Source organism: Danio rerio, chromosome 4 (assembly GCF_049306965.1).
Source record: "Danio rerio strain Tuebingen ecotype United States chromosome 4, GRCz12tu, whole genome shotgun sequence".
Classification (NCBI taxonomy): Eukaryota; Metazoa; Chordata; class Actinopteri; order Cypriniformes; family Danionidae; genus Danio; species Danio rerio.
The window spans coordinates 26,761,312-26,776,440 of record NC_133179.1 but is presented as its reverse complement, the minus strand read 5'-3'; the positions used below and the strand labels follow the sequence as shown (position 1 = coordinate 26,776,440).

Here is a 15,129-nt window from a genome sequence, read left to right as displayed (position 1 = left end):
TTTTCACCTTAAAATGTTTTTACAATAAAATTAAAACATACTGTGAAAATTTCCTTGCTCTGTTAAACATCATTTGGGAAATATTTAAAAAAGGAAAAAAAATTAAAGGGGGTTTAATAATTCTGATTTCAACTGTATATATTCCAATATATAAATATTGGAAAAAGTTCAATAAAACAGCATTTATTTGAAATGGAAATTTTTTATGTTGTATTTTACAGTATATGTTGTAAAAATGCAACTTGTCCTTGTCCTTTTATTAACTTGGCTTTTAAAGATCTTACTGACACTCAAACCTATATATTATAAATTTAAATAACACCATTATACAAGAGTATTATATAGGAACATTGCTACATCTACTTGAAAAAACACTTTCTTAGCAAAGCTTGTCTGAAATTATAGGTCAAAAACAAACACAGTAGCAAAAGATCAAAAGAAAATCAGCACACTGCCACTAGCTCTCAAAACATTTTAATGTCACAACATTTCGACATGGTCTTCATCAGGTGATCGAACCATGTGCATATGATAATTTGTTTAAAATTAAGTGGGTAAAGACATTTTTAAATAAACCAACATCTTGTTAAAATGTTATTCCAAATTCTATTTTGTAGGTCAGTTGGAGGTTTACTGTACATTTTTGGTTGCAATGTAATTTCAACATCTCTAAAACATCTTTGAACTTATCTAGTTTTCACAAACAGGCCTTAATAGCTTATGTTGGTCCCTTAAATATAATTATAGTTTTTCTCCACTCCCCTTTTTTATTTGGAACAATAAAAATATTATATTTAAAAATAAATCTCTTTCTTAAATAACTTGTTTTATAAAATTATACTTTTAGTTAGTCAGCTCTCAGTAGAGTCCCTTTTCTCATATGAAAAATGTATGCATCAATTTTCTTTTCCAGTTTCTCCCAAAGAATATACCGTTATTTTTAATCAAGTATGGCCTAAAGGTTGTTAGATTCCTTTACTTTTGACAACATAAACCTATTTGTTGACCAAATTCTTCTCAGTTGTTCAGATATTCACTCAGTTATTAGTAGATTTCAGATTTATTTACCTGTAGAAGTTTTTGGAATAATATATTTGGTGACATTGAGTAAGGACAGCTTCTGCTTCATCCGAAAAAACAAAACAAACACACACACACACACACATATATATATATATAATATATATATATATATATATATATATATATATATATATATATATATATATATATATATATATATATATATATACAACAATTCTGTCTGGTTTTTGTATCTGATTGGCTGATAGCAGTGATATGTTTAAGTAATATCACCACCTGTAAAGCCTCTTTACCCTTTGTGTATTACTCGGCCCACATACAACCAGCAAAAAGCAGCCACAGCAGATCTAAAGTTTAAAAGATGCTTGCTCAGCTGTTTAACTGTCAGCTTATGATTTAAATCCATGCAGAATAAAGTAATTGCTCATACAAAAGAGTTTTTGAGACTCTACATGTTTGATTTTGTTTTTATATACACAATTATGATGTCAAACTGTTGTATAAACGCAATATCACATTTGTAGCAGTGCGATATGTATATCGGCACTGGTGGGGGCACTAAGGCAACGCAAGCCTCCCACCGGTGCCGATATACAGCCATATCGCACTGCTACTTGTGTGATATTGCTCATTTTTATATATATATGTCACAACGTTTCGACTACATGGTCTTCATCAGGTGATCGAACCATGCGCATATGATAATTTGTTTAAAATTAAGTGGGTAAAGACATTTTAAAATAACCCAACATCTTGTTAAAATTTTATTCCAAATTCTATTTTGTAGGTGTATACACATATACATATATGTATGTATGTATATATATATATATATATATATATATATATATATATATATATATATATATATATATATATATATATATATAAACCAGAAGCTAAGAAGCAGTAGCAAATACTCTTACAGCCAGCCATTCACCAGCTTAAAAAAATGGCTTATACAAATGGCATACGTTTACAACATAAACCATGTTTTTTTTACACAGCGGATGCCCTTCCAGCTGCAACCCAGTATTGGGAAACACAACTACACACTCATTCACACACATACACCACAGCCAATTTTATTCAACTCACTTATACCACGTCTTTGGACTGTGGGAATAAAAAGAGCACCGGAAGGAAACTTATGCAAACACAGGGAGAAAACATACAAACTCCACACAGAAATGCCTACTGACCCAGCCAGGACTCGAACCAGCAACCTTCTCGCTGTGAGGCGACTGTGTGCTAAGCCACTGTGTCGCCTCTAATACTTATATTGCATGTTAAACTCTTTCTTGGTGTAAATCTTTTAAATGTGTATAATTTGCTGGGGATTATTTATGCAACCCTTTTTGTCTCTTTGTTCATATTGTGTCCTTTCTTGCATAAAAATGAAAAGGAAAGAAAAAAATATTTGCTACTGCTGCCATCTAACGGTCAGTTGAAGACGTTCATCATATTTTGCAAGACCTCGAGAGTCATATTAATTATGTTGGATCAGTTCACAAAGTATTTTTATACCACATATCACCCGTGGGTTTGATTAGATTTGCTGCTAATGGAACTAAAAAATGGTTTCTAAAGTATCACTAAATTTAAAAAAAAATGCTGGCTAAGCTTAAATTATGCTGTTTTTAAGAGTTTTCAGAGCACTCTAAAAAGTCCAAAAACCAACCTTAGTTTAACAATAAATGAACCACCAAAAACTCTGCGTGGTTTTGCAACACCAACCATTCTTCTGGCAATAGTTTAAATATAGTGTTCATGTTATAAATCATTTAAATTGTAGATATGTTCATCTGCATGTAATTAGGCCATTTCCATAATTTCCAATTTTTTGTTTTTAGTTCAGGTATTTTTCGAAAATAAAATAAAATGAAGGGATCCCTTCATGGGGTGGTGGATTTGGGTTGGGGGGGGGGGTAACCTACTGCCTAACTATGTCTGCATTTGCATTTACTGTTTCAAACCTTTAGATGGCGCCTGATCTCGAAAATAATGACTGTTTGAAGGAAATCAATTTGAGATTTTGCAGCAAGAGATGTTTTCATTTCAATATGCTGTGAACTTTATCCAGTTGTCTTGTCGAATTATGTAATAAATAATAAATAACACTACAGATCGAAATACATAGCGCACACGAGTTTACATACGAACCATTTGACATGAAAATGAAACTGAAAGAGCATAGGGCGTTTCATTTATGAATATGGCTTCGAACTACCAAGAGGATTCCGGTGAGTTTATTCCGATGTCAAATAATCAAAACTTGCTTCAAAAGTGTAATGAGAGCTGTAGATAAAAGTTCTTTTCAGAAATGTTTTCCTCTCGACAAGTAGGCCTATCTTATTATTTTCTGCGGTTTCGATCAACACTGCTTCAGTCAACATGTCATACTGTTTCGAAACTTTGTTTCTAAAACTAGTAAATGATACTTAATACGTTTTACTCCAGTAAATATTTGTTTTCGAAAAGTCTTTAACTCAAAACATAGCCTACTGGGCCAAGTTGACATAATTTGCAACCTTTTAGACGTTACATAAAATTGTTTTTGTAGTTAAAGTTAAAACAGCAAGGATTTTGATAAGGTTTTTTCTTAACTCAAGGAGTTTGTTGCTACTGCTTCATCAAGACAAATATAACATCATATTTAAGTGATAGCAGCATGTAAACAATAGCTCAATATAAACAAAATCACACTCGCAATCATTCTGTCAATTGACTGCACGACCTATTGCCTTCATTTATTAGACAGGTCTTTCATGTCATTTCAGATAAATGTTTGAAGATATTTGAAAATATAATAACTGTCTGAGCGGAGTTTATTAAATAACATCAGAGATTTTGCAAACTGTGTAAATATGTCAAACTGAAATGTAGTAACACAGTAAAAGTCAGTAATATTTTTTTGTAAAATAAATGAGTTGCATTTTTTTCAATAGTCATTGATCCGTTAAGAATAGTCTTCCTAAAATAGTAAAGAGAAATGAACCTGTTTATATATATATATATATATATATATATATATATATATATATATATATATATATATATATATATATATAAAATATTTTTTTCAGCAGTGAGAGTAAAGGCTTTTATAATGTTACTGAAACTTATTTACTTATTAACTTATTCTTTGTTAGTTTAAGTTTTTTGTTAAAGTTTCTTGAATACATACTTATTCATTAAAAAATATTTCTGAAGGATTGAGTGATGCAATGACTGCTAGAAATTCCATAATAACAATATTAATATTAAAGAGGGCTTGTTTTTTTCCCAGCTGAAGGCGGCGATCAGCTTTCTGGTGAGAGTGGCTCAGATTTCAGTGACACTGACACAGACTCTGATGCATCCACTGATTCTGATTCTGACTCTGAAGATGCTCCACAAACCCCTAACAAGGTACATCTGTTAAAAATGACTATAAGGCCTTTGAGGTGTAAAAACCAATCATATGTGAGAATGTATCTGCAAGACACTGCAGGTTAACAATACTTTCACAGATGATTGATTAAATTAAGAACTGCAAACGTTTTCTATTTAGATGTATTTAAACATTTTTTTAAAATGGTATGTTTAAATAGGCAAATGGAACATTTTTTAGTGAAATATGCACTGTTTAGCAGACATTTCTAGCACAAAAACTATAAGCATTGAATGAAGTTTCTTTTTTGCCATGTTTACTCAAAAGATTTTACTGTGGTGATATTGGGTATCAAAAATAGTGGGACTTCAGGAAAGTCAGAAAATACTGTGTACTTTGGGTATTGGGTAGAAGACGATGTTGGTAGAATACATTATTGGGTATTGGATAGAGTACAAAGGCACATTTAATATGAACAAATTAGACATGAGCTGGTGAACGATTTTGACAGTATGATAACCTCAGATAAAAATAGTATTGTGATTACTGCTCTGAAATACATTCTTTTTAAATGTCTAGGTAAAAAAACTAAAACTTTTTTATCCATTGAACACAATATATTTTATTTTAGGAAACATTTAACCTATTTTGAAGCAGGAAAATTTTCAGGCTAAATAATTCAAATTAATCATTAACCTTTGCTGTCTTCATAAGTTTTCATAATACAGCTTTCATTACCATTTAAAACATAATCTTTGGATATCTTTTCTTCTGGAAATACTGTTGTTTTAAAAAACAAAAATGTAAATAAAAAAATCTTACACATACCTTGGAATGGTATAGCAGAATATTTTGGCGGTTTAAAAACCTTGATTTTTCCAAACCGCAGTATACCTTGAAAACTGTTATCTTCCCATGCCTAGAACATATCCATCTGAAAAATCCCTCTGAAAAAACCTACAGAACTTAGATAATTTTTTTATATTAAATTTAATTTGATGTATATAATATGTATGAAGTGAAGATTTATGTCTCAGTGCTGAATAAAAATGATAATTTAAAAAATATGCATTGTTAAAATCTACACACAAATTAATTAAGCATGATAAAAGAGACTTAAAAGTGTAAAAAAAAAATCTGAATTGATATGCATAAAAATTTACTGTGATTTTACCTTAATAAATGAAGTCTTAATCAATTATGTTGTTTTGTGTTCAAGCGTAATGTTTGCAAGTATTACAACCGTGGTCAGTGCCGTTACGGGGAAAAGTGCAGGGACGAGCATGTCTGCAGCAACTTTCTGAACAACTCATGCAAATATGGCACTGGATGTCGACTCAACCACAATCGTCAGAGTCCTTCATCAGCACAAGACAGACAAAAAAGAAGCAGACGCTCACCTGCAGGTTTGTGTGCACACATCCTAAATATGTAAGGCTTGTTTTTGGTCATTCCTGAATAAAAACATAAGCCAAACCTACCCCAGGGTAATAATTGATAAAAAAACAATAACTGCAGACGTGTCTCTCAAAATATGCTGATCCAGGAACACGTTGCACTAGGTAAAATCAGGTTCTGAATGTGTGGATAAAGGTGAAAAAATTAAAAAGTGAAAGTATTTTCTGTAAAATGTATTTAAACAATTTAATATGTAAAATATTTGAAAATAAACTTGTGTCTTAGCCTTTTAATACTTTGCCTCTAGGACATACTCAATGTTAATGGGAAATCCGTTTATTAAAATGGTTAAAGTGAATATAATATAATATAATCAGGGCTTGACATTACCTTTTTTGATCACCAGCCACTGCACCTGGTAGTTTCCTAACGTTACTTGCCACTCGTCATTTTCACTAGCCTCAATTTTGTTAGGAAAATACATTTTATATGCATAGAGTTGACTTTGGCATGCTAAAATTTCTTGATTTAAATTTTGTGTAATGTCCACATGCCTCCTCTTTCATTTACCTTTATTTGTGTATTGTGTGTGAGCTTGCTCAATGAGCTTAAGCAAATAGGTAATGGTTTCACAGTGTCACATTGCAATTAGTTTTTTTTTTTACATGACCTTTCAGGGCTTAACACTAACTGAACTAACTATTTCCTTGCCACAAAATTTAAATAATGTGTCAAAACAAGCATACTATATACTAAAGCTGTATCCTAAAACTAAACATAAGTTTTATACATAAAACTATACATAAACTTAAAAACTAACCTTTGGTAACGTGCCAGCACTGGCAATTTAAGAATGATTTTCAACCAGCCAAAGTGGCTAATGGGGGTGGCTGACTAACCTGCCCCAGCTACCCGCATTTGCTTGGTTGGCAGGTGTTAATGTGAAATTCTGAATATTATATTATATTATGTCATATAATCCACTATCATTCAAACCACTAGCAAAAATGAATACTAAACAAATTATTAATACTGCCTAAATACATATTGTTAAGAAAGGTGTAGAAATTAGGTACAATACCTACAATAGTTTACACCTGTTTGTGTTGTTTGATTTGTTTTAGCTTCTAAAATGATAACTACTAATATAATAAGTAATCTTTTTTGTATTTAAAATATTCACTTTATTTCAATAGATTAATATTTTTACCTTATAATGAGGACAATAATATTATGAATAATATATAAAGATATACACTTAGGCGACACAGTGGCACAGTAGGTAATGCTGTCGGTTCACAGCAAGAAGGTCATGGGTTCGAGCCTCAGCTGGGTCAGTTGGCGTTTCTGTGTGGAGTTTGCATGTTCTCCCTGTGTTTGCTTGGGTTTCCTCCGGGTGCTCCGGTTTCTCCCACAGTCAAAAGACATGCGGTACAGGTGAATTGGGTAGGCTAAATTGTCTGTAGTGTATGAGTGTAAATTAGTGTGAGTGGATGTTTCCCAGAAATAGGTTGCAGCTGGAAGGGCATTCACTGCGTAAAAACCTGCTGGATAAGTCCGCTGTGGCGACTCTGCATTAATAAAGGCACTAAGCCAAAAAGAAAATGAATGAATGAATGTATACACTTAAACGGCGATCTATAGTTAAAGACTAGTACAGTAAGACTAGTAATTACTAGAAAGTTCAGTCACATGTGTGACCATTAAATACCATGTAAAACTGTTTAGTCATCATTATTTGCTTTTTAATCTCTTTTTAATCTTCATATAGAGACAGAGGATGAAGAGTTTGAAGGGCCTTATAGATGGCAGCTGAATACTGGAAAAGGCTGGAAAAACATTTCCAACGATCATATTCTAGAAGCCCAGTATTCACTTCCTAACACCAAAGGAATCAAGATTTACAACACCTCTGCTGGGTAAATGCACATAATCATTATTCATCATGGGTTTGTCACTAATTAAAATATTTCTTGTGAACAGGGAAAAATTAACTAATAGTTGTAGCCATGCTTAACCAGTTGATTGATTACTCAAAACATTTCAACTATTTATTTGTACTACAAAATGTTATGTTGAAATGAGTATATATATATATATATATATATATATATATATATATATATATATATATATATATATATATATATATATAGTCCTTTAAATAGGCATGATTTAAAGGGGACCTATAAACTTATTATGCAAAAATCACTTTTATAAATGGTTTAAATACAGTTGTGTGAATATAGCCAACCTCTAATGGTAAAAATGAATTCAGTCTATTTTTTATACTCACACTTGTCTTCAGTAACATTTTGATTGAGATTTTTCCTTTGTCCATGTCATCTGCGAGGGCAAGCCGCACCCATTAGTGACGATCTCTCCCCTATTAAAATAGGCAGTCCTAAGTGTGAAGCAGCCATCCTCCATTGGAGTTTTCACCTGCTGAAGAAAATGGCAGCAACTATAAGGCATTATAAATGTGGGTTTTTAGGATGCACAAATGTTACCTTTTGAAACGTTTCTTTTGACATTTTCATGGCACAATTTAGATCAAAGCCTAAAAGGGGCAGTAAACTATAAATCATTTGTGGGGTATTTTGAACTGAAAAGCATTCATTTTACCTAGAAACTGCAGTCAAATGTACGTTGATGTGCATTTTTATTAGTTTCACAAAAATATAGGTTGAAACATGAATTTTCTAAATGAGCCTGTGTAGCCATTATGCATGGCATTTACACTTTTTACCGAAATGTAGTATTAGCTACATACATTTATATACATCATATCTGTTTTCTAATTCACTTTATAGGGCTGTTTCGATTGACTTCATGAAAATGCGAGTTCTTAAGAAAACAAACATTAAAGTCCGGCGTATGAGCTCAAAAGACACAGAATGGCTGTGGTATTACAGAGGAAACCACTGTTGGTATCGTTATGGCGACAAGGTGAGTTTTAGCAGTCATTTACGCAACACCGTTTGCAAATGTAAACAAATACTTCTATCCACTATTTTAAATGTGTTGTTTAGGGGGAAAATGGATTTCAATTCAGGTTTTTAAAAGTTATACCATAGTCATCTCCAAGTAAACTACACTGTAAAAAAAAAAAAAAAAAATTACGGTTTATTTATTAAAAATCTTCAATTGACGCCCATTAATTACAGAAATTTACTGTAAAAAAAACAGAGGTTAAATAACGGAAAATTACCAGAAATTTTCATTTAAGGAAATTTCTGTAATTTAATGTATGTTATTTTACAGTAAATTTCTGTAATTTAATGGCTGTTATTTAATGTTTTTTTCGGCACCCCAGCTGCCGTAAATAAACTGTGAAATTACAAAAAAAAAATTGTACAATGTATAAAAATGTGTATTTGTGTATTTTTTGATTGTATAATGTTTCTTTACTGTGACATTACCAACTGTTGGTCTTGCTGTCAAAATAAAAGTCATTTTTAATGACGCAAACATAACAAAAATATATTTTTTTTGTATATTGTTGTTGTTTAAATGTACGCCTAAATTTATGATATTATATTATGACAAAACAAGAAAGTGGTGAAAAAAAGGACCAGGTTGACGTAATCATTGAAGAAGTTATGACAGACAAACCTTGCCAATCAGGAAACAGAAGCAAAAACAGGAATATTAAACATGAAACAAAACTGAAACTTAATATCTTACTCTTCTTCTTGTATCTACTTTCTTTCTTTCTTTCTTTCTTTCTTCATTCATATATTCAATCATTTATTTTAGTACAATTTAAACTAATTGAAAATAAGAATAATTTGTTTACTATCTAACTGTAAGATGAGTTAATGTTTATTTTGTAACAAATATTTATTTATTTACTTACTTGCATACTTACTTAGCTCTGATAACGCTCACCTGAAATAGAAAGGATATTTTAATTATTGAAAGTCTGAGATTGGCACAAGCCAAACAAAATCTATAAATTAAAAAGTATTATAAATGTTTGAAATGCAGTTTCATATGCAACCTTTACAAAACAAAAAGAAAAAAAGCAGTCAATTTCGCATAAAAATCATGTAAAAATATCATGATAATAAGGGCTGTTTTAAAAAAATTATAGTATTCCTTATAATGTAAAAATTATATTATGTAAAAATTATATCATGGTTGTTCATCTTTAATAAATATATTTTTTATTACAACTTTGTTTATAGGGCAAATCCAGCCCGATTCAGAGCTCAAAACTGGAAACGGAGTTTCAGAAAAACCGCAATGGTTCAGTTAAATTGACCATTGACTCTACACAGTATGAGATATGCTTTAAAGGTTTGTTTTATGAAACACACATGTTTGTTTGTTTTTTTAGTTTGAACAGGAAAAGTCACATTCATGAATGTTTTTCTGCTGCCAGGAATGCGTCAGAGAAATGTATCTACAGGCCATAAAAGGACAATCAGACGCCGCCCTAAATACGAGCCCCCCAACGACGGAGGGTAAATATGAATAGTTTAAGCAACATATTCATGTTTGCCATTTTTGCATGACAGAGTGAAAAATAAAATAAAACAAAGCAGTTAAAAAAAAAAAAAAAAAAATATATATATATATATATATATATATATATATATATATATATATATATTCTTGCAATATAACTTTTCTTCTAACTTAAATTACCGAATATGTTGGAAAAAGTTAAGCTGTGTCCCAAATGACACACTATACATGGCACACTATTTTGCTTTCAAAACGCAAATTAAATAAAGTATTCCAACATGAGCGCCCGATGGCTCCGCCCCTTCTGCTACATAAGCAAAGCTGCGGTTAAGTGCGTGAAGTGTCCATCATTCCACACTTCATTTTACCAGTTGAATAAGTGCATCATCCGGGTAATTAAAGTGCACTTGTTATTTTTTGAGTTTTCAGTGTGATTGCACTACTTACACTATTTATATTAAAAAATGGCGCAGAATTGCGCATAAGTATGCGATTTTAGATGCACCTTCAGTTTTAAAAGTAATGCCTGATAATCTTGCCTTACATCTTTAAAAAGTAACTGTTACTTAGTAATCGTTTCGTGAAAGTAATGTGTTGGGTTACTTTCGTTTTACTTTTTTTAATCTGGGCTGGACTGCTTGTCTAATAATATATTATTAATATATAAAAAAATATATTTTCATAATGGTATGGCCCTTATTACACTCCAAAAGTGAAATGTGAAGTGAGGAACATGTAAAGTTACGTATGTACAGTTGAGCTCAAAGAAAATAAAGTTGTGAATATGAAATAGGAGAAATAGTGGGTAAGGGGTTGTCGATATAAAATCTGCACTCTGTTTTAATGATACTGCATTCATGCTATATTCATAAATATGAATACTTAATTTCACGATGAAGCTAACCACAACGCTATTTTTATTTTTACATTGCATACAATTGCTAAACTTTAAAATGTAACTGTAGGCCATAATAAGATGCTTTCATAAATTGCACACACAATTTTACTTTGTTTAGATTATTTACATTTACTGTATAATGCTGATTTTACACAAGTAATTCAAATGTATTGTTTATTGTGTATTCTGTTTGAACAGATTACATGCTTTAAGCTCCAGAATAAAAAACATGATGAGTCCTTCAACAAATAAAACTCCAGAGTGGCAGTTTCATGGGAGAGATCATTGGCATACCTTCAAGAACACGGTATAACTTTTTTTTTGTTTGTTTGTTTGTTGGTTGTTTGTTTGCTTGCTTTTTAATATTCATAAGGGAAACAAGCCAAAAGACCAGCCTCACTAAAATGAGAGAACAGCAAACCAATCAAATATTCAATAAAAAGCTAAATATATTTAGGATATTGGTGTTGTTTTTTTGTATTGATAAAGCAACATATTCTGTTTTCATTTTCGAATTGTAAAAAGATAATCTACATCTAAAATAATTAAATACTGAAAACTTGAATTTTATAACATATAAAAAAAAATTCATATAATTTTAATTATATCTTTGAATGGATGGTGTCATTTCAACTTGTAATTATTGCTATATAAAACCATTCAGTGTAACTTTAAACTAGTCCTGTTGTCTCTGTAAGGGTTTAGTTTGCCATAATAATAGCTTGAATGTAGATTATCCCATAATTACGGTGACTGGCTGTACTGTATTTATGGCCACAGAGATATTAAAATCTTAATATTGTTTGTCTTGATTTTTTTTCTCCACAGGGTGGTTGTTCAGTCTCAAGTGCTGATATTGAGAGATGTTTCCAAAAGAACCAAACTACAATGAACTTTACTGTGAATGAAGACAACTACACTCTGGATTTTGGAAGTATGTCAGCAAAAACCAAATACAGTAACATGTTGTTTTGTAGTACATAGCCCCACAATGTAAAGAACATGGGTCAAAGGTGGAAAAAAAGGTTTTCAAACATAAAATATAGTAAGATAAAGGTAAATTACTGTTTTTTGGTGCAGTAAAATGTGTCCAGTTTGCTTTAGTTTGTAATCTGCGAAAACAGATACCGTTTAAGTCAGAATTATTAGCCCTCCTGTTACATTTGTATTGTTTTATATATATTATTTTGACCCAATTTTTTTTTTTACCAGAGATTTTTTAACCATATTTCTAAACATAACCAATTTCTTATATTGGATTTCTTTTATCTTTGTCATCATGACAGTACATAATATTTTACTAGATATTTTCAAGATGCTAGTATTCAGCTTTAAGTGCAATTTAAAGGCTTAACTGGGTTAATTATGTTTTCTAGGCAATTTAGGGAAATTAGGCAAGTTATTGAATAACAAAGATAAATAAGTTATTGTTTTTTTATATAGCCAATTTAAAAAATATTGCTTAAGGGTGCTAATTAACCTTGAAATTGTTTTTTAAACTGCTATTATTGAAACCGAGATAAAACAAATACGACTTTTTCTAGGAAAAAAAAATATTGTCAGAGATACTGTGAAAATTTCTTTTTCTCCATTAACTTTAACTTGAGAAATATTTACCTAATAATAATAGGCTAATAATGGTGCCCTTAACCATATACATTTTTACCATGAGTTATAGAAGACACTAAAATGTCACTCAGTGTAATGACTGTTTATGTACAGCACAAATATAATATTTAGAACAATAATTACTTCATGGCATGTTAAAATACAACATTAAATATGACAATTACCGTTTGACCCCTAAATAAAATTTATTTGTGATTTGTGCCACTGTTTTTCAAACAAAAATGTTTAATAAATACATTAATTATATATGTTGAATACAGTTGAAGTCAAAATTGTTACCCCCCTGTTTATTGTTTTTTCTCAATTTCTGTTTAACAGAGAGAAGATTTTTTTTTCAACACATTTTTAAACCTAATAACTTTAATAACTCATCTCCAATAATAGATTTTTTTTCAAGGCACTAGTATTCAGCTTGAAGTGACATTTAAAGGCTTAACTAGGTTAATTAGGTTAACTAGACAGGTTAGGGTAATTAGACAAGTTATTGATGGTTAGTTCTGTAGACTATTGAAAAAATGTATAACTTGAATAATTTTTACCTTAAAATGTTTTTAAGAAAAAAATAAAAACTGATTTCATTCTCGCCGAAATAAAACAAACAGACTTTATCCGGAAGAAAAACTATTATCAGACATACTGTGAAAAATTTCTTGCTCTGTTAAACATTATTTGGGAAATATTTAAAAAAAGAAAAAAATAATTCAAAGGGGGGGGGGGCTAATAATTCTGACTTCAACTGTATATTTATGTTTGATAAATTATAGGTTTAATATGTTTAATTTTTACATAAATATATCTGTTTTATTGGATGACAGTGCAACATTGTTTCACCAATATTTTGACATTTTATTTCTGCAGTTATTTGAGACCTTATAGACATTTCCATTTAACAATACTTTTTTATATATATGCTCACTTTTGTATTTAATGCAGGGATCTTATCTTTGACACATAATGCAAATCATGGTTTCTGAATTTTTTTTTTTTTCATTAAGGGATGCGTCAAATAAACCAGAGAACAAAGGCTGAACGGAAAGTCAGACGCGTGTAATGTGGAGCAGAGGCAAAAATCAGGATCCAAATTCACAAATGAACACAAACTTTATATATTGATTTTGAATTTAAATGTTAGTGATTATGATTTTGAATGTTATATCTGCAATCTTGTTTGGTAAACTGCCTGTGAGAAACAGAAAACCAATGTCTTAATTCATGTTTAATTAGTTTTGATAAATGTTATGAATATTTCTGAAATGCTGCTTGCCATATCAACTTGAAGAAAAGTATGAAACGTTTCTAAATGACGTATAACTTTGCTTTCTGTTTAACTTAAAGAAAATAATTTTTTGGCAGTGCTATTATTTTTATTATTACCTTGTGTCATATCAATATATTCATGGTGGTGAATATTTTTGCTATTATTTACAGAAAGTACAAATTAGCTTGAGACAATTTTTTTCTAGTCTGTTTTACTTTAATGTATAGGCAGATTTGTTACAAGCATCAGGGTTACACGCAAAAAAGTTGTGTAAATATCGACTTGAGCATGCAATATCATCTGCAATAGCATTCACTGCAGCATATTTTACATTACAGTCTGTAAACCTTACAATAAATTAGCATTACATGCAATGACTAAGACAATGTTGAAGGTGAACCTGTTTTTCACACAGGTTTTTTCTTATAAACTGAACTGTTTAATTAGGGCTAATAAAAGCTATGCAAGAGTTTGCGTTTATGGATGTGGTTTTGTGTTCTACTTAAATAAATTGATGATAAATGAGTCCTTATTTAACAAACAAACACATTATGTACTAATGCTTTTTTTTTTACGTTCTTGAATGTATTCTGATCACCTTGTCATCTTAATTGCATTATATTTACTATGTTTGAAAATAAAAAATGCAGACTCCTTTGTCTTGGCTTATTTTAAGTGGTTTACAGACCTTACACACAATTAAACAATATCCACACAAAAGTCCTGCTTGATTAGAAGTTTCACGCATTCATTTAATATCAACCTTGATTTTTAACCCTTTTTTTTTCTTAAATACATTTTGACAGTGGGTAAGCTATAAAAACTGCAATATTTAATCATTGTGAACAATAGGTTATCTATTTTGTTAGCAAGGCTTCAGTTGCTTTTTTAAGTAATATTTGTGAGTTTGGATTATAAAGCAAAGACTTTCCTGTTGTCTGCTTTTTAAGTGCTGCAGTACTATATTAGTTAAAATTATGTACATATAATTATGTTTGTTAGTTGTTATGGATAAAAGTTTATGTAGCCTATCGATATGCTAAAAATGTGTTTGCC

General features: G+C 30.5%; 2 protein-coding genes across 6 annotated transcripts in view; one reads left to right on the top strand and one right to left on the bottom strand.

The window, feature by feature from the left end:
* Positions 1-14,727, top strand: part of si:ch211-244b2.4 — a 51,328-nt gene extending 36,601 nt beyond the window's left edge. For 3 of the 4 annotated variants that reach the window (XM_073946000.1, XM_073946002.1, XM_073946001.1), the window contains 9 exons: positions 4,334-4,455; positions 5,637-5,823; positions 7,587-7,734; positions 8,629-8,764; positions 10,006-10,117; positions 10,203-10,284; positions 11,385-11,493; positions 12,015-12,120; positions 13,811-14,727. In XM_073946000.1, the coding sequence (XP_073802101.1) occupies positions 4,334-4,455; positions 5,637-5,823; positions 7,587-7,734; positions 8,629-8,764; positions 10,006-10,117; positions 10,203-10,284; positions 11,385-11,493; positions 12,015-12,120; positions 13,811-13,866 (1,058 nt within the window). In that variant the 3' untranslated portion in view covers positions 13,867-14,727. 4 annotated transcript variants of the gene reach the window in all.
* Positions 1-15,129, bottom strand: part of scyl2 (SCY1 like pseudokinase 2) — a 124,064-nt gene that overhangs the window by 66,347 nt on the left and 42,588 nt on the right. Inside the window, exon 18 of one of the 2 annotated variants that reach the window (XR_012401591.1) lies at positions 13,231-13,541. The exons of the other annotated variant lie outside the window; for it this stretch is intronic. The gene's annotated coding sequence lies outside the window, so the exon portion shown is untranslated. Of the gene's footprint in view, positions 1-13,230; positions 13,542-15,129 lie in introns of those variants that run through there. 2 annotated transcript variants of the gene reach the window in all.